The sequence below is a fragment of the Phocoena sinus genome, chromosome 7 (genome assembly GCF_008692025.1).
Source record: "Phocoena sinus isolate mPhoSin1 chromosome 7, mPhoSin1.pri, whole genome shotgun sequence".
NCBI classification, from domain to species: Eukaryota; Metazoa; Chordata; class Mammalia; order Artiodactyla; family Phocoenidae; genus Phocoena; species Phocoena sinus.
The window spans coordinates 10909946-10930564 of record NC_045769.1 but is presented as its reverse complement, the minus strand read 5'-3'; the positions used below and the strand labels follow the sequence as shown (position 1 = coordinate 10930564).

Genomic DNA, 20619 nt, shown 5'->3' with positions numbered 1-20619 from the left:
TTTTCACACATATGCCAGGTTAATGTTAATTAACGTTCTCAAGGCATATATCTTTGGCTTTTCTTGTCAAAAACCTTCAAGAACTTCCTAAAGTTAAACTCTTTCCTTCACGGTCTTCCCTTGCCTATCCAGTTTTATCTGTATGACCCTAGTTCATTACTGAGTAAAGCCAGACTCTCTGCTGCTCCTCAAATGTGCCATACATTTCCTGCCTCTTGACCTTTGCCCCGTTGCTTCCTCTGACCAAATGCTGGAGACCAGGGTGCTTTGAGCACTGTTCCTGCAGTCCAGTGCTGTAGCTTCCACTTCTACCATGTGTCGTCTATTCAACTTGGACAAGTTAATAAAACTTTCCAAGAAAAATAAGAATACTAACCTCATAATGGTTTTTGGAAGAAATAAGCTAGAAAATAAAATCATTTAATGCATTTATCTTAGTGCTTGTATGTAAGTATATATTATTCTTTATTAGTAAATTATATAATTCATTAACAATCATATGTCTAATAACATTCTTTCCTGATCCTTGTTTCTTACTGTTCCTTAGCCAAGATGCTCTCACGTCCCTGAAGTCGTCCTTAATCTCTCTCACTAGGGCCATCTCTCTCTTGAATGATCAAAGCAATTAGTCTGTCTTTCTTTCTTTTCGGTAGCACTTAATGCTTCCTAGTTTGCAGTCTAGTGTATATACCATACATTATTAAGAGCTTTTATACTTTTTTATGTATTTGGAGTAGAGCTGTGAACACATTAAATATTTTTTAGATGAATATGTTATTGTTAAAATTACCTAGCTTCATAAGTAGAACCATATTCAAATTTAGATAGCCCTACCTGTTAAGTCTTATGTAGAAAGATATGAGAAAGATCTTTCTTACAAGCTAATGGCATTCTGAATAACTATGGTATTGAGGTGTGGCAGTTTCTATCACACCCTACTGTTAACACTTGGTGAAAGCAGGTTTTTAATAAGCTTGACTTTCCATTTGTTTGCCTGGCACAGTGACACACACACACACACACACACACACACACACACACACACACACACACACACAAGTGCTCTGGATTAGAGATCAGACCACTTCTTTTCTCACAGAGCAGCTTGCATTCATTCTCCTGTCGCCCCAATTCCCTACTGCACACTGCACCTGTAGTGAGTTTGCACACAGGAGAGGAGCCTCAAAATTATCATGCCTGCGACACAGCTGCCTCTCTTTTTTCTCCAGGGAGAGAAGGGAGAGAGAGAGACATGATGGAGGAGAGAGCACTTTGCTCTAGATTAGAAACACATTCAAATCTTTTCTGTGGAGAGGAGGAGATGTCACTACCCTGGAATGTAATTAAACAGCTCCAGGGAAATGAATCACTGTATCTCTTTAGAAGTCTCTATCTTCAGGGTTTAGTATTTGATTCAACCTTCATTCCAGGTGCCAGGCTCTTTGCTCCGAAAGCCAATGCACAGAAATGTGAACAGATTCATGGAGCCTTTTCTCATAGGCTCATCAAAACTAATAGCACAAAGAGAAGGACATTAATGTTTGCAAACAAAAAGCAAGAGTGTATTTCTCAGTGACAATGAAAAATATGGTCACTCGGTGAGTGGAGACTGGAATGCTTTTCTTGGCCCTTGTTGCACTGGCGTGTAGAGAGTAATGGCAGCTGCCAGCCACACTGAGAGCTGTCCTCAGATTGGGAATTGCCTTGCCAGGGTTATACCCTGTCCCAGTGAGCACCCCAATGACCAGCTGACACAGAGATATAAAAGTTCCACCTTGCCTCAATTTGCACTAAACATGACAGACCATCCCAGCTTCAGGGTTTCCTATAGGATGCGCTGTGCCCTCAGGTACAAACATATTTGGGGGGGGGACCATCTCCCTCTGTCCACTCTTGTCTTTCCTTCCTTCTTACCCATGTATGTACACTCTTCTCTGGCGAGCACTCCTTAACAAATTATATATATTTGCCTGAACTCTCCCTTCTCAAGGTCTGTTCCCAGGAAATACAACCTTAAGACACTTGATCACTTTTATGCAAAACACTTGATCGGTTACAGAAAGATCTACATAATTTTCCTCAATCTTAGAATTAGTACTGTTATCCTTTCTCCAAAAATGGTTGTACTTTTTACAATATTTGCTAAAATGAGTTCTAGTATAGAGTGTAGAGTTTCAAATGTAGATTTTTTTTGGTGTGATTAAATATCCCCTTGATATGTGAATGAATTACATAGGTAATAGCACACCAAATCTTGTCCCTAAGATTCCTTCTCAAAGTATCTGTACAGGTGCGGTTTTGAGGTGTGGCTGTTTCTAGTGTGATCTGTTGCTAACATTTGGTGAAAAGAGATCCTTAATAAGCTTGATTTTTCTTTCAAAAATGTTGAGATTTTTCTAAATTGGGCAGATAGAAAGGGGAAGAATGGATGTAGCCAAAGGAATATTCACTGAGTTTAACTAAATTCAAATGAAAGATAAGTTAATTCGCTGATGACAAATAGAAACAATATACATATTCTCCAAAGTGGAAATGAGGCAAATACTCAGCACAAAGGGGAGGGCTCCTAAACCATTTGTTTACTTGGTTAAAAAATAATTTCCTGGACTAATTCCTTACTGAATTAGGACCTTATGTTATTAAAAAAATTCATTATAGTATATTCCTTACTAAATCAGAAGTTAAATCTCAATGATTGACATTAAACATCCAGCTTAAAAATGAATCTGTCAGTATATTTTATTTTATCTCAATTTCCCACTCTATTTACAGTAAATCTCATACCCCATGTCACATAACTAGGGATTCAGAATGAATAGTGATTATATCTAAAACACTAGTTTCCATTTTCTTTTGAGAGAAATTTATAGGTTTGTTCATTTTTCCCAGACTGAACCAGGAGGAAACAGAAAATAAAAACAGACCACTCACAAGCACTGAATTTGAGACTGTGATTAAAAATCTTCCAACAAACAAAAGCCCAGGACCAGATGGCTTCACAGGCGAATTCTATCAAACATTTAGAGAAGAGCTAACACCTATCCTTCTCAAATTCTTCCAAAATATAGCAGAGGGAGGAACACTTCCAAACTCATTCTATGAGGCCACCATCACCCCGAATCCAAAACCAGACAAAGATGTCACAAAGAAAACTACAGGCCAATATCACTGATGAACATAGATGCAAAAATCCTCACCAAAATCCTAGCAAACAGAATCCAACAGCACATTAAAAGGATCATACACCATGATCAAGTGGGTTTTATCACAGGAATGCAAGGATTCTTCAATATATGAAAATCAATCAATGTGATAAACCATATTAACAAATTGAAGGAGAAAAACCATATGGTCATCTCAATAGATGCAGAAAATGCTTTCGACAAAATTCAACACCCATTTATGATAAAAAACCTCCAGAAAGCAGGCATAGAGGGAACCCACCTCAACAAAATAAAGGCCATATATGAAAAACCCACAGCCAACATTGTTCTCAATGGTGAAAAACTGAAAACATTTCCACTAAGATCAGGAACAAGACAAGGTTGTTCACTCTCACCACTATTATTCAACATAGTTTTGGAAGTTTTAGCCACAGCAATCAGAGAAGAAAAAGAAATAAAAGGAATCCAAATCAGAAAAGAAGAATTAAACCTGTCCCTATTTGCAGATGACATGATGCTATACATAGAGAATCCTAAAGATGCTACCAGAAAACTAGTAGAGCCAATCAATGAACTTGTTAAAGTAGCAGGATACAAACTTAATGCACAGAAATCTCTTGCATTCCTATACACTAATGATGAAAAATCTGAAAGACAAATTAAGGAAACACTCCCATTTACCATTTTAACAAAAAGAATAAAATACCTAGGGAAAAACCTACCTAAGGAGACAGAAGACCTGTATGCAGAAAACTATAGACACTGATGAAAGAAATTAAAGATGGTACCAACAGATGGAGAGATATACCATGTTCTTGGATTGGAAGAATCAACATTGTGAAAATGACTCTACTACCCAAAGCAATCAACAGATTCAATGCAATCCCTATCAAACTACCAATGGCATTTTTCACAGAACTAGAACAAAAAATTTCACAATTTGTATGGAAACACAAAAGACCCCAAATAGCCAAAGCAATCTTGAGAAAGAAAAATGGAGTGGAGGACTCAGGCTCCCTGACTTCAACTATACTACAAAGCTGCAGTAATCAAAACAGTAGAGTGCTGGCACAAAAACAGAAGTATAGGTCAATGGAACAGGAGAGAATGCCCAGAGATAAACCCACACACATATGGTCACCTTATCTTTGATAAAGGAGGCAAGAATATACAATGGAGAAAAGATAACCTCTTCAATAAGTGGTGATGGGAAAACTGTAAAAGAATGAAATCAGAACACTCCCTAACACCATACACAAAGATAAACTCAAAATGGATTAAAGACTTAATGTAAGGCCAGACACTATCAAACTCTTAGAGGAAAGCAGAACACTCTATGACATAAATCACAGCAAGATCCTTTTGACCCACCTCCTAGAACAATGGAAATAAAAATAAACAAATGGGACCTGATGAAACTTAAAAGCTTTTGCACAGCAAAGGAAACCATAAACAAGACAAAAAGACAACCCTCAGAATGGGAGAAAATATTTGCAAATGAAGCAACTGACAAAGGAGTAATCAGAATTTACAAGCAGCTCATGCAGCTCAATATCAAAAATACAAACAACCCAATCCAAAAATGGGCAGAAGAACTAAATAGACATTTCTCCAAAGAAGATATAAGATTGCCAACATGCACATGAAGGAATGCTCAACATCACTAATCATTAGAGAAATGCAAATCAAAACTACAGTGAGGTGTCACCTCACACCAGTCAGAATGGCCATCATCAAAAAATCGACAAACAATAAATGCTGGAGAGGGTGTGGAGAAAAGGGAACCCTCTTGCACTGTTGGTGGGAATGTAAATCGATACAGCCACTATGGAGAACAGTTTGGAGGTTTCTTAAAAAACTAAAAATAGAACTACCATATGACCCAGCAATCCCACTACTGGGCATATACCTTGAGAAAACCATAATTCAAAGAGAGTCACGTACCACAATGTTCATTGCAGCACTATTTACAATAGCCAGGACATGGAAGCATCTGTCCATCAACAAATGAATGGATAAAGAAGATGTGGCACATATATAGAGTGGAATATTACTCAACCATAAAAATCAACGAAATTGAGTTATTTGTAGTGAGGTGGATGGACCTAGAGTCTGTCATACAGAGTGAAGTAAGTCAGAAGAGAAAAACAAATACTGTATGCTAACACATAGATATGGAATCTAAGAAAAAAAAATGTTCTGAAGAATGTAGAGACAGGACAGGAATAAAGATACAGACATAGAAAATAGACTTGAGGACATGGGGAGGGGGAAGGATAAGCTGGGACGAAGTGAGAGAGTGGCATAGGCTTATGTATACTACCAAATAGACAGCTAGTGGGAAGCAACCACATAGCACAGGGAGATCAGCTCAGTGCTTTGTGACCACCTAGAAGGAGGGTGGGAGGGAGATGCAAGAGGAAGGGGATATGGGGATATATGTATACATATAGCTGATTCACTTTGTTGTACAGCAGAAACTAACACACCCATTGTAAAGCAATGATACACCAATAAAGATGTTAAACAAATAATAAAAAATAAAGGTAAATTTCTTTCCTAAGCACTTTAGCTGTATACACAAATTTTTATATGGTATGTTTTCCTTTTCATTCAATTAAAAATTTATTTAGATTTCCCTTGTGACATTCTTTGACCAACTTATAATTTAGAAATTTTTCAAATTTTTTGGGGTGTGGATTTCCCAGGCATCTTTTTGTTATTGATTTTTATTTTAATTCCATGTGGTCGGACAACATATTCTATATGAGTTTAATTCTTTTTAAATTTATTAAGACTTGTTTTATGGCCTAATGGTCCATCTTGGTGAATGTTTCAAGTGTACTTGAAAAAAAATGTATATTTTGCCATTTGGTGGCATCCTTAATACATGTTAATTAGGTCAAGTTGATTGAGAATGTTACTCAAGTCTTGTAGTATATCCTTATTGACTTTCTGTCTACTATTCTATCAGTTACTGAGCGAAGAGTGTGAAATTTCCAACTGTAACTGTGGATTTGTCTATTTCTCCTTCCAGCTCGATCAGATTTTGTTTCATGTAGTTTGGAGTTCTATTATTTAGGTGATTACATATATACATTTTCCATGTCTTCGTGATGAATTGGCCCCTCTATCATTATAAAATATCCCTCTTTACTCCTGATAAAATTCCCCTGACAAAATTCCTTATCCTGAAGTTGATTCTATCTGATATTAATATAGCTACTCCATCATTCTTATGATATTTCTTTTTCCATTCTTTTACTTTTAACCTATCGGTTATTTTATATTGGAAACACATTTCTTATAGATGGTTTACGGTAGGGTTTTGCCTTTTTATTCAGCCTGACAATCTCTGCTTCTTATTGGAGTGTTTTGATCATTAAAAAATTAATGTAATTATCAATATGCCTGGGTTTAAATTATTATCTATTGGTCCCATTTATTCTTTGTTACTTCTTCCCTCTTTTCCTGCATTTCTCTGGATTAACTAAGTAATTTCTACCATTCCATTTTATCTCCAGTATTGACTTATTGGCTTTTTGTTTTACTTTTTTAGTAGTTATCTCAAGGTTTACAGTGTGCATTGTCAATTTGTTACAGTCAATTTTCAGATTACATTACACAAATTCACTTAGAAAGGAAGACTTTTACACTTCCATTTCCTCTTCCTATCCTTTGTACCATAATTGACATGTATTTCAGTCCCTCATGTCATAATGCAATATTTCTTGTTTTAAATAATTATATCTTAAAGAAATTTTAAAATTAACAAAATATTTTGTATTTACTATTTGTGGGATTCTTTGTTTCTTTGTGTACATCCAAGTTCCAATCAGCATTATTTTCCTTCAGCCTAAGAACTTCCGCTAACATTTCTCATTGTGCAAATCTCCTATTGGCATATTCTCTAAAATTCTGTTGTATAAAAATTACTAGTTAGCTTTATTTTTTAAAATAGGCTTTATTTTTTTTCAAGCAGTTTTAGGTTAACAGTAAAGTTAAGCAGAAAGAACAGAGAGTTTCCATGTCCCCTGCCCACACACGTACATAATAGCCTCCCCCACTATCAACATCCTGTACCAGGTGCATTTGTCACAACTAATAAACCGAAATCAATGCACCATTTTCACCCAAAGTCCACCATTTACATTAGGGTTCACTTTGGTGTTGTACATTTTATGGATTTGGACAAATGTATAATGACATGTATCCACCATTATAGTATCATACAGAATAGATTCACTGCCTTAAAAATCCTCTGTGCTCTACCTATTCATCCTTTCCTCCCTCCTAAACCCCTCGCAGCCACTGATCTTTTCACTGGCTCCACAGTTTTGCCTTTTCCCAGAACGTCATATAGTTGGAATCATATAGTATGTAGCTTTTTCAGATTGTATTCTTTCACTTAATAATGTGTATTTAAGTTTCCCCTATGTCTTTTCATGGCTTAATAGCTTATTTATTTTTAGTGCTGGATAACATTCCATTGTCTGGATGTTCCAGAGCTTATTCATCTATTGAACTACTCAAGGAGGTCTTGGTTGTTCCCAAGTTTTGGCAATTATGAATAAACCTGCTATGAAATCTTGTGTGCAGGTATTTTGTGTGGACATACATTTTCAACTAATTTGGGTAAATACGAAGATCATACAGTAAGTAAGCTGGATCATATAGTATAGTAAGTAAGCTGGATCATATAGTAAGTAAGCTGGATCATATAATAAGAGTATGTTTATTTTTGTAAGAAACAGCCAGACTGTAATCCACAGTAGTGGTACCATTTTTGCATGCCCACCAGCAATGACTGTGAGTCCCTGTTAATTCACATACTCAACAGCATTTTGTGCTGTCAGCGTTTTGGATTTTGGCCATTCTCATAGATGTGTAATCGTATCTTATTTTTGTTTTAATTTTCAATTGCCTAATGACATATGATATTGAGCATCTTTTCATATGCTTAGTTGCCATCTGTATATCTTCTTTGATGGGGATTCTGTTCAAGTCTTTTGCCACAGTCCTTTGTCGGAGATGGTCTTGGGGAACATTTTCTCCCAGTCCACAGCTTGTCTTCTGGTCTCCTTGACAGTGTCTTTCACTGACAAGAAGTTTCTAATTTTAATGAAGTCCAGTTTATCAATTATTTCTATAGGTCATATCTTTGGTGTTGTATCTAAAAAGTCATTGCCAAAAGCAAGGTAACCTAAATTTTCTCTTATGTTCCTTTCTAAGAGTTGTATAGTTTTGCCTTTTACATGTAGGTCTATGATCTATTTTGAGTTAATTTTTGCTAATGGTGTTAGAGTTGTGTCTAGATTCATTCTTTGTGTGTGGATGTCCAGTTGTTCCAGCACTGTTTGTTGAAAAAACTATTTTCTGTTGTATTGTCTTTGATCTTTTACCAAAGATCAGTTGGCTATATTTGTGTGGGTCTATCTCTGAGCTCTGTATTCTGTTCCACTGACCTATTTATTTACCCTTTTACCAGTATCACAGTCTTGATTACTGTAAGCTTTGCAGTAAGTCTTGATGTCAGGTAGTGTCAGCCTGATTTTGTTTTTCTCCTTTAATATTCTGGTTATGCTGGGTCTTCTGCCTCTCTGCATAAACTTTAGAATCATTTTATCAACATCCACAAAATAAGTGGCTGGGATTTTGAAAGGGACTGCATTGAATCTGTAGTTCAGATTAAAAAGAATTGGCATCTTGCCAATATTGAGTCTTCCTATTCATGAATAGCTTTATTTTTTACTAGGTAAAAAGCACTAGGTTGGGAGTTTTTTTTTTTCCTTCAGCACAGTAAAGATGTCATTGTTTGTCTTTTAGTTTATATTTTTTTGTGGTAGAAAGCTGCAACTTTTATTTTTGTTCTCCAGTATGCAAGGTTTCTTCTTCCTTAGGTTGCTTTTAAGACTATTCCTTTATCACTGGTTTTTAATAATTTGATTGTGATGTACACTGATGTGGTTTTCTTTTTGTCTGTTCTGCTTAGACTTCATTGTACTTCCTGATTTATAAGTTTATCATTTTCATCAACTTTCATAATCATGTGTACTTTAAAATTTGAAGCATATTTATAATAGTTATTTAAAGTCTTAGTTGGTTAATTTCATCATCTCTGTAATTTCTAGGTATATTTATATTGAATAATTATTGTCTCAGTTATGGGTGACATTTTTCTGCTTCTTTGAATGTGTAAAATCTTTCAGCTTAACTGGACGTTAAGCTGAAAATTTATATTGTTGAGTGCTGAATTTTGTTGCCTTTCTTTAAAGACTATTGGACTCATTCTAGGTTAAATTAGCTTCAGTTCAGCCTGATTTTTCAATGCTTCTCTTCAAGTTTTGTTAGGGCAAGTTTAGATCAGTTTTTATTTTTCAGGGATAGTTGAGCCCTAATTCTACGGTATGATTTCTTTCAGGGTCTCTGCTAAATCCTGCATATGTTTAACATGGTTTCTCCACTGTGGCTGGTTGGAACTAAACGTTTCCTAGTCCTGTGTGAGCTTGTGGCATTGTTAGCTTACAGATTTCTAGCTTCATGGGGTTTCACCTATACATGCATGGCTTAGGGTTCAGTAACAGACTTGAGGGGAGCCCTCTACAGACTTCTGGAGTTCTTTCTCTGATAGCGCCCTCCAATCTCTGAATCTTCAGCTGAGTGACCACTGAGTTCTGCTCAGATTTGTCCCCTTTGTAATTCTGTCTGCAAAAGAAATCCAGGGGCTTCCCTGGTGGCGCAGTGGTTGAGAGTCCGCCTGCCGACCCAGAGTACGCGGGTTCGTGCCGGGGTCCGGGAAGATCCCACATGCGGCTGGTCCCGTGAGCCATGGCCGCTGAGCCTGCGCGTCCGGAGCCTGTGCTTCGCAACGGGAGAGGCCACAACAGTGAGAGGCCCGCGTACCGCAAAAAAAATAAAAAATAAAAATAAAAGGAAAAGGGAATCCAGGCAGAAAGTTGGACTATTATAAAGCTCATCATGTTTGTTTTCCTTATCTCAGAATGCTGCTTTTTGTGAAATGTCTGACAACAGTTGTTTCATATATTTTGTCCACTTTTCTAGTTATTTACAGAGGGAGAACAAGTTCAGCTTCAATTACTCCATCATGGGTGGAAACAGTAGTCCTTTCACATTTATCTTTTGTTATAGTTTTCTCTGCAGATATGCCATTAAAGTTTTGATTCCAATAATCTAATTTTAAATAATTATGTTTATATCTAGCAATGTTTAATTTCAATGATTATACTTATCTCTTGTAGTAATTAACTGACTTTTAACTTTACCTCATTCTATTTTTTTTTGCGGCACGCGGGCCTCTCACTGTTGCGGCCTCTCCCATTGCAGAGCACAGGCTCCGGACGTGCAGGCTCAGCAGCCATGGCTCACGGGCCCAGCCGCTCCGCGGCATGTGGGATCTTCCCAGACCGGGGCACGAACCCGCGTCCCCTGCATCAGCAGGCGGACTCTCAACCACTGCGCCAGCAGGGAAGCCCAAATCTACCTCATTCTATTTTGATTGCAGTTTTTCCCACTCCTGTTTTGTATACCTTAATTTTTCAAATATTTAAAATATGTTATATTCTGTATCTGAGCATCCCCACATCTGCAATCTTTGCTAACGCTAATTCTACTTTGATATTTGTGAGTCTTTCTTATAGTGCCTTGATTCCTGTGTATCTTGAAATTTGAAGTTTTGAGCCTATATTTGATAGGCATTATCTATCGAAATCCTTTGAGACTTGGGATTAAATATCAAGAGATTTATTTTTGCCTCTGCCAAGGTCTCACAGTGTTGTTAACCTAAGATTGCTTTAAGGTAATTTACCAGTTTGTGGTTTCCTACATCATGCAGATGGTGCAAATTAGAACCCCAAACATGCATTAAGGCAAGCTGTGTTTATAAATGCTCAGGGGACTTTCTCTTCTACTCTGAGCTCTACTCAGAAAGATATGTTTTCTTATCACGTCCTTTTTCTGGTGGGTGGACTAGTTTCTAGCTAGAACACCATAATGCTAGAGATACAAGTCCTTCGATTCAATTCTTCATTTTGTCGGCACCCTTTGTCTCTTCCTTTAGGTCTCGTCTCAAATATCAACATCCTGTCTTAAGTGGCCACTTCCCCCAAAAGGTAACTCTCTACCACATTACTCTTTTTATTCTCCTCTCATCACACTCTACATCACACACTTTTTCCAAAGGGTTTTTCCATGCATCTTGTCTGTCTCTCGCACTGGTGTGTAGGAGCCATGGAAACAGACACTAAATCTCTATTTTCTTCTGTGCTTGCAGCCCCAAAGGCAGTGTGTATCACAGGTGAGCATGCAAATATTTGTTGGATGAATAATTATTTTTCTTGAAGCAAATATAAATGAATACACAACATAAAATATATTTCTAAAAAATTTATGTTAGGTCTGTGAGTGCAACATGTGAATACTCAAAATTCTCAGTTTGGTGTTTATACCTTGTGGTCTCAAATTATCAAAAAGTTAGGTAATTGCTTTTCAAAAATCTCAGAGAAGGTGGCTGAGTTAAGAACACATGGCTGCTCACCAGTAGGATAATATTTTCCCCCAAATCAAGAACTGGGTTATCCTAAATCACCCTTAAGCTCTTTATAATTGATATAATTTGGTACCTGGACAAATGTGCCAGCCTAAAATACAATAGGTATTTCTATTTGGGCCTGCCATGATGAATTCTGAATTCTGTTTCAAATAACAAAAAAGTAAGAATGTGATTTTTATTTCATCATTTGAGATTTTATGAAGTTTTTAGTAAGAATTATGAACATGTCCCTCAGAGAATAGCCTAAAAATATCTTCAGGACATGACACCTCCCCACTTCCAAACAATCAATAGTGCCTGTATCATGTCCCTCCCTCTTGTGTATAAGAGGGTAGGAAGTCTTTCACAGGGAATTGAGTTCCATGTTTAGCTATTTTGACATGTCAAATCCCCTGATAACAACTCTGAGCTTAGAAAATGTGATCTAAATATAACTAATTTCCCCTTTTGCAAATCCTGAGAATTCCGTAGTTTTAATAAAATTCTCATGCCATTCATAACAGGTTTCTCTTGGGCAAAAGATCTCCTGGAATAAAGGCAACCATATACCTTAACCCCAAACAACAACAACCATAAAGTAAACATTTATTGAGTGTTTATAATGGCCTAGGCACTGAGGTAAGGGCTTGTGTACATTTCTTTATTTAAACCTTAAGAATCTTCTTATGATGTAATTATTACTATTATTCCCCCCCAACAGGTGAGTAAACTGAGGCAGAAATCAGCAAAATTGCTTAGAGTGATGGTTTCAAGGTTATTTAGTGGAGATCATGTTTCATAACAATTCTTTATATTGCTCCACAAAGAAAAATATATTCAATACTTAGTCCTTATGTTTTGGAAAAAGATTCAGCTCTCAAATTTCTAAGGCTGATGATGTTGTTTTGCACTTATGCTACCATGGTATACCATGCATCTAAAGGGCCAGCACTCTGGGACATGGTGTCCTTGCAAAGACCTTTAGAATAAGACAAAAAAGAAAAACTTGAGAGACCCTGGAGAAAAATGATACCAAAATATTTAATGTCAGATTCCAATATTAAAATTTATTTACATTTAACTGCTTTCAAATGGACAAGTTGATGTAATTTTCTTATTTTGCTTGAAAACTGCCATGAATTAATTTCAGAAGGTAGCATTCTATGGGAGATTAATTGTAATGGGGAGAATGATACCTCATTTCTTCTGTTGTATACATAAATCAAATTTGTTTTAGAGATTATTTAAAAAACCTTCCATCTTTCTATTATAAGTGCATAGTAACCCAGGGAGGTCAATTACTACCTCAGAAATTCAGTTCTTGTGTCAGTAAGCCCCTAAAATTTAGAATAAATACTAATTAAGATGCAAACTCCAGTCCCATGCACCCTATCTCGTCTAAGAGGTCATTGACTCACCTAGGGTTTTGGCAGGAATTCACAGTAGTGTCTCCACCCCTCGCCACATGTGGGACCTTTTCTTCTTTCAAACACTCTTCTGCTTCCTCTAGGGGGCTGCGTTTGGAAAGGACGTGTTCAGGTTCTCCAACACATTCTTCTCTCTGATCTATTTCAATCTGAATTAAAGGCACTTCCCTTGAGCAAAGTGATCGCCTGGTGTGGCTTAGAAGGACAGCATCCTGGCACGAGGAAGTTTCCTTTCTAGAATCTAAACTGTTGTGATTTGCAAGAGGCGCAGCTTTGCTTGGAGACGACATTGGGGGATGTTTGCTTTCAGTAATGGAGTTTTTCCTCGGGTAATCAGCAGGCTCCTGAACAAGCAGAGCTGGCCCACTCTGCACTCTACTCGAAGCCCATCTGCTCGCACACTTCTCCACCTGCAAGGAAGAGCCACCGGAAGCAGGCTCAGCATCAGCTGCCCGGGCGTCGTCCACTATAATTTTGTTCTTCCGCATGAGCGCTTCGATCGAGTTTGCCCACGTCTCGTGAATTAACATGTCTGTGATCTGGTCGGCCCCACCCCTCCGATACAAGCAAGAGTCAGATTTGCAGAGACCCGATGAGGAAGCGCTACTGACCTGCTGTACGCTGAGGAAATCTTGCTGGCTGTTTTGAGCAAAGCCATCTAAGGAATTGGCTTTGATGGGCACGTTCACCGTCAGCCTGGCGCCCAGGGATCTGCTGTTGGGCATGGATGACTGTCTGTAACACACCGGGGATCGCAGAGAAGGCGACAGCAAGCCAGTCGTCCAGTCCTGGCTGCTTCGTCCGGAGGAGGCGCCGTCTTTGTTCTCTCGTTCAATGTCCCTCAACATGTACCTGTAGAACTCCTCGGTGATGCTCTCGGTGCTGGACTGCTTTGAGGGACAGCTTGGCCTCACACTGAGGTGGTCATTTTTCCGGCAGGCCTGTTGCATAGCTGAGTTCAGAATACTGCTGGCATTCCTGCCTGCGTAGTAATCCAGCAGTAACTCAAACCCTCTTCCTTCATTTTCCATCTGGTTCACCATGAACCTGGAAAACTCATCGGTGATGCTCTCACAGCTCGACTGCTTGGAGACGGAGCTGGCCCTGCTAACTGGCTGGCTTAGGGTACTCATTAAACCCAGGCTATTCACATACGCCCCGGCGTTAGAGTCCTCCTCTGGAATGCTCTCACAGCTGGAGGCCTTCAGCCGGTTCCACCTGTCTCCACTGAGTAACCGACTCCGAGGATAGCTCTGGGCTTGCCAGACACCGTCTACCATACAGAACTCTGTGAGGTTCACGATCTTGGCTGCCACTTCGTCTGCGAAAGTGTTTACAGAATCTGGGACGTCCTCAAGGTTCATCGACTCGTCCACAACCCTGTTCATCAGCTTCTCTTTAAGTTCCGGGTACTCATCTGTTTTCCTCTTGATCTCGCTGAGTCGTGGTGGCTTGTGTTTCCTCACAGTGGCCCCACTGGCCTGGCTCTCTTTCTTCCTCTTCAAGGATCGGCAGGATACGTTGGGGGTAACCAGAAACTCATTCCCTCTTTTCCATGCACAGAACCAGGGCTGTTTTCCATTGGAGTTGTCAAGGCAAATCGCTGCTATTTCAGTTGCCATGGAAACAATGGTCTCTGCTAATTCTTCTGCAAAGTCTGCAATGCAGTATATGTCTGGGTGTTTTGCCGGTGGCAGGGATTGAGCAGGAAGCAGCAAATCGTTCCCTAGCAAAGACAGGTTACCTTGAACTTCATTGTTTAGAGGTGAGGCACAATTGTACTTTTCTGGAGCATTTGGACTGATGCTGTCCTCAACGTCCTGGGAACCGATGTACTTGCCGACGGTCGGTGTCATTTCTCCCTCTGAAGGGGCTCTGCATTCATTCTCATTGTGACTGGATTGTTGATGAGGGTTTGTTGTATCCTCTTCCACCATTCCCTTCAGATATGTCTCCTTGGGGGGTGTTTTAACAGACTCTCTGGGAATACAGGACACTTCAGGTTGCAGTGTGGGGTTCTGGAAGAGGACTGGCTTCTCTGGGCTCTTGCTATTTTGCCTGGGATGCTCATCATCTACAAGATCATTGACAACAAGACTCTGCATGTTGCTAAGGGGATGGCTGCTGGAGTAGTCAGTGGCTTTTGTCCATGCTCGACAAGTGGCCTGATCAGCTGGCTGGGAGTCTAGTTCGGTTTCCCTCCCTCTGATGGTCTCCTTAGAAAGGATGGTGGGACATTCACCAAGCTGTACAAGGTGGCTCATCTTCTTGAAAGTGAAGCATATCACATTGAAGAGCAGCTGATTTGTACTTTCCATTAAGGTGTCCAGGGTTTCAGATGAGTGCCTGCCATCGCTGGGGTCGATTGTTTTATTTTTCTGGTGAACTTCATCAATGGAATGCTTCAGGATAACATTAGACAGGGTCTGTGCCAGTTCATTCCCAAGGACATTTTCTGAGCACAAGGTCTGAGGCTTTGAAACAGTTTCTGTGATTCTCCTATTCATTGAGTCCATGAGGTCTCCAATGCTGCTGTAGGCATTAGGTCTTGTTAAGACCAGAGTGGCCTCCTTGAGCAATGCCTCTGCGATGGCTTCATTCCCCAGCTCCATGCTCTTCCCGGTCACTGAACCACGAAGTGGGGGGGCTGCTGCAGAAACCTCAGCGGCAGACAAGAAGCCACTTGAAGCCACAGGGCCCTTCACCTCTCCTGCTTCATCACCCAGGCCACAGACAGCGACAGCACTTGCCACCTGAGTCATGCCACACAGAGCAGATGGAAAGGAATATTTGCTGGTGGAGTGTTCCTTGAATACTCGAGATGACTGAGTTTGCACCGGTTCATTTCCTCCCAGTGGATGGTTTGAAACCAGGGATTCTTGCTCCATTTTGAATCTCTCTGTGGCCTGTGGACTGGAGACGGTTCCAATCACAGTGGCTGCACAAGCTAAGGCTACTTCTAGAGCACTCTGGGGGCGTTTGCTGGAGTTCTCTCCAGAGGGGATGCCTGGGGTCTCAAGTGAGACTTGCGTCTTGGGCCGTGAGGAGATACCTGGCTCAGGACCAGCAATGCTGCCTTCTGAACTCTGAAAGATGACAATTTGGGGGAGTTTATTCCATGACCGAGGGACCACAGTATCTTCTGTGGAGCAACCACTGGGGAGCAGTGCACTTCCCAGAGAAACACTGACTGCGGAGTCCTGGGGTAGCGTAGGCTGAGACTGAGATAATCGAATAAAGGCATCTTGCAGCACAGATTCTGCTAAATTCGTAGCATACTCGCCGGTGGTGGCTTCTCCATCTTTCATGGGAAGAATAGAGTTTGTGCCGTCTTCATGGTCTCCTGGGTCTAAACTGCTGTCATGCTCAGAGAAAGTACCACATGCAGAAGGTCCATCTCTCTTAACCATCCTTGAGAAATAAGCATTACCTGGAATACATAGTGCCTGTGATTCTCCCTCTTGACCTTTAAAATTTTCTGAATAATAATCATTTGTGGTTGGCTTATCATTTCCCACAACTTCACCTTTCCACTCTGATGGCTTGGTTGAGGGATCTAGACTCTGCAAACTTGTATCTTCTGCCACTTTTCCCAGAGATCCTTCTGTTTTAATCAATGGTGTATGATATTTGCTAACATATTTATCTTCCAAAGCATAAAGTAACTTTTCCTTTTTGTAATTCCATTCCTCCCGAGTGGCTTCCTTTGGCTTTTTATTTTCCAAAGCATTGTCTGAGACATTTATATTTTCATAACCTAGTGAAGAGAAAATGAGGGCCACTATTATTTTGTATTTATTTTCTTTTTTAAGACTTCATTTTTTAAAGAGCAGTTTTAGGTTAAAATTGAGACAATACACAGAGATTTCTCATATATCCCCTGCCTCCACACGTGTGTAGATTTCTCTATTTTGAGCTCCTCCCGCAAGAGTGGTACATTTGTTACAACTGAAAAACCCATAATAACACATCAGAATCACCCAGAGTCCACAGTTACCTTAGGGTTCATTCTTGCTGCTGTACGTTCTATGGGTTTAGACATGTATAATGGCATACATCCATCATTACGGTGTTGTACTGGTTTCACTGGCCAAAAAATCCTCTGTGCTCCAGCGATTCATCCCTTTGACTACCATCTGCACCCTTGCCAAACTCCTGGCAACCACTGATCTTTTTTACTGTATCCGTGGTTTTGCTTTTTCTAGAATACAGGTTTTTCAGATTGGCTTATTTCATTTACTAATATGCATTTAATTTTCCTTCCTATCTTTTCATGAATAGCTTGTTTCTTTTAAGTGCTGTATAATATACCTGCGATTACATTTTAGATAGCAGGTTTCCATGAGTCTAAAATAACATTTAATTCCTAAAGATGATTTACAGAATCAGGTATCTTTATTTTTTTTAAATAGCATTTTGAATGTTTCTTTAAGAAAATGAATCCGAAAAATCTTTTGAGTTTCATTGTGGACTGCCACTCAACGAAGTGGCCTTCAATGCGGGGTACAAATGCAAGTGCTAGCTAGAGTGCGGGAGGGCATTTGGGAGCTGAGGGCTGGTCACCATGTTTCAGGGAGAAAGTAACACAGACAATTGTGTCTTGAAGTTTCCCAGTGGGTACAGGAGGAGAAGGGAGGACGTTCAGGTCACCTAAATCATGGCCTTGTTGAAAGAGTTATTCTAAAGTTGGCACAGGATTTGCCCCAAGGACAGTGGAAACAGCATATGGGGTATCCCTTCCTCTGTGGGGAAGAGTAACCCATTGTTCACTGAGCTACAGACGTAGACGTAGAGAACGGACCTGTGGACACGGAGGGGAAGGGGAGGGTAGGACGAATTGAGAGATTAGGATTGACATATTACACTACCATGTGTAAAGTAGCTAGCTAGTGGGAACATGCTATAAAGCACAGGGAGCTCAGCTCGGTGCTCTGTGACCACCTAGATGAGTGGGATGGGGTGGGTGGGAGGGAGGTCCAAAAGGGAGGGTACACGTGTATACATATAGCTGATTCATTTCATTGTACAGCAGAAACTAACACAACACTGTAAAGCAATTAAAAAAAAGAATGAATAAATGAAAGCTAAGCACTTTCCTGGGTTATTTCCTTCTGTACTGACAACAATAATAGTTAAATATAATAAATATGTATGGTTAAATGATATATATATATAACAAACATATGGTTAAATATAATAGTGCTAAGAGCACTGCTATACTCCCAAATTGTGGACAAGGAAACTGGGGCTCAAAAAGACTGGATAACTGACCCCAGGTCTCACAGCCTCAAAGAGGCAGTGCTATGATTCAGGTCAATCTAACTCAGTTTCAACTAATACATGGCTTTAATGGAAAATTTAGGGACGTTAACTTTCCTCCAAGTGATAGTCTCCATCTCTTGGCAGGCAGGAGGATTTTGTTTTAAAACACATAGATTTCCTTCAGCATCCCTAAGGCATCTTTAGGGAGAATGGGGCCATCTAACCATTAAATCTGTTAAAGTGCCTCCGTCAGCATCCCCACTAGTGTTTTCTTACTCTCTCTCCCTCTTTAAACTCCTTAAGTGAAGGTTGTGATGTGTCAGCCAAACTGATGTGGCCTGAAACTTTTCTGAAATTTAACCCAGACATTTTTATAGGGTGACTAATTTCAGGATGCACATTCGTTTTATTGGAAAGTTCTCACCGTTCCTATATTCTTCCACATCGCTTTCCTCCTCCAAGTGCTCGGATGCGGTAAGAAAGTCTTCTTCAATTGAAGACAAGGAACAGTTTGTGTCATCCTCCACTTTTAAGATGTTTGTTTCCAGGTGGAGCTGCCGCTCCTGCACCAGTTCCAGACCAATCAAAAATTTGTTGATTTCAAAGATGATGCAATTGGTACTGTTTGGTCTGTTCCCTCTTGCACACTGGACCAAGCAGATATCTGACGACCAAGGACACTAAAAGCAGAGAGAGAAAAAGGCATTTGTTAAAAGAGAAAATATAAAACCATTCCCTCTGACCTTTCTTCTTCTATCAATCTCTCCTGTTAGAAGGAACGGGGACCTTTAAAATATTTGGAATATTTTCTGGGCTTTTATTGATGAACTGCTTGAAAAAAATTCAAGTGGTGCTTGGGGAACACAGGGTACCCAGGAGAAAGTTTGACTTAGTGGAAAATAGACTAATTATATCACATATTTTTGTTCTCTCCTGTCAAAGCAAAAATTGCCCTGGGCCACATTTACCAGGCACTGAAGACCTTACTCAAAGTTATTAAAATAGGAGAGAGAGGCCAGAACAGAGCTGGACCACAGCTCCACTGAAACAAAAGGCAATTGGGTATTTAAGAGCTAGCATAGGAGGATTGACATCCATCTGCGTTTGGTAAGGAAAAGTAAACTTTCTTGTATCTTCTTGGCTGGAGGTAGTCTTGCAAATTGGAGCAAAGTGCCCGCGGAAGTCAGGCTCCCACCCTTCCACAGAGACAGGAACACTAGCTTCGCTGATGGTTACATTTCAAAGAGATGGGTCCTAGATCCTTCAGAAAGACATTCTTGGGTTGTAAAATTGGCAAAAGGCTTTTAAAGCAATTTACATCTCAATGGGGCAGAGAAACAATTTATAACGATCTTTTCTAAAGTAAATGTTCTGAGAAAAGGGAGGTTTAGGGCCTGAAGTCAGGAGGAAGGCTGTCTAAAGTTTAACCAAGCTGAGGGGAAAGTTCAGGCTGTCTTGGGCACCCCTCTTGATTAAATTGAATCCCAGGTTCTCAGATCAGTATCTTTTTCTGCCTTGGTGATATTCAATACAACCTCTGCCAGTACTTCAGACGGATAAGGAGTATTTTCTCAATTACAGTTAAACTTTATAATTTGTATTGTTCGTTTGAAGAAGTAGCCAAAATGAGATTTAAAGAAATCCCCTGGAAGTGAACGAATTCTGTCTAAAGGATGGGCATATGGGGACAGCAGTGAAGGAGGTCAAATCATTGGCTGGTGTCCCACCGAGATCTGTTAATTCTGTTCAGTTCCAGGGTTACAGACTGTCTCCCTATTCTCTGCTACACATTTTCACTCGTCATAGTATTATTCATTAGAATAGCAGTAAAAAAAAGTTTTGATTGCCCACGCACAGATTACTAGTAAATCACAGACATATCTTGTGCATTACAAAAATGAAAACAATCTTGTAAGAGGAACAATATGCTTATTTATAGTAATTTTTAAGAGAAAATTATTTGAATGGAAACAACAGTTAGTGGACAAAGGGAAGCGAAATAAACTTATCTCAAATGGAATTCAAAATGTTTGGAAATATTTTATGTCCTAAACGGGATTATTTAAAACATGCTGACTGTGGTTGGAGTTACTTAGGTCTCATCCTAGTTAACCTGACATTTTAGAATCCTTGAGTCTGAATGTATGTGTGTGTGTGAGTGGTGAGGATGTGTATATGGAGAGGAACACATACACATAGACATTTATACTGTATTTCT

General features: G+C 39.5%; 1 protein-coding gene across 1 annotated transcript in view; it reads right to left on the bottom strand.

Moving 5' to 3' along the window:
* Positions 1-20619, bottom strand: part of SPHKAP (SPHK1 interactor, AKAP domain containing) — a 98655-nt gene that overhangs the window by 15494 nt on the left and 62542 nt on the right. Inside the window, exons 5-6 of the mRNA XM_032637759.1 lie at positions 18826-19081; positions 13131-16896 (exon numbers count right to left, since the gene is read on the bottom strand). Coding sequence (XP_032493650.1) covers positions 13131-16896; positions 18826-19081 — 4022 coding nt within the window. The remainder of the gene's footprint in view (positions 1-13130; positions 16897-18825; positions 19082-20619) is intronic.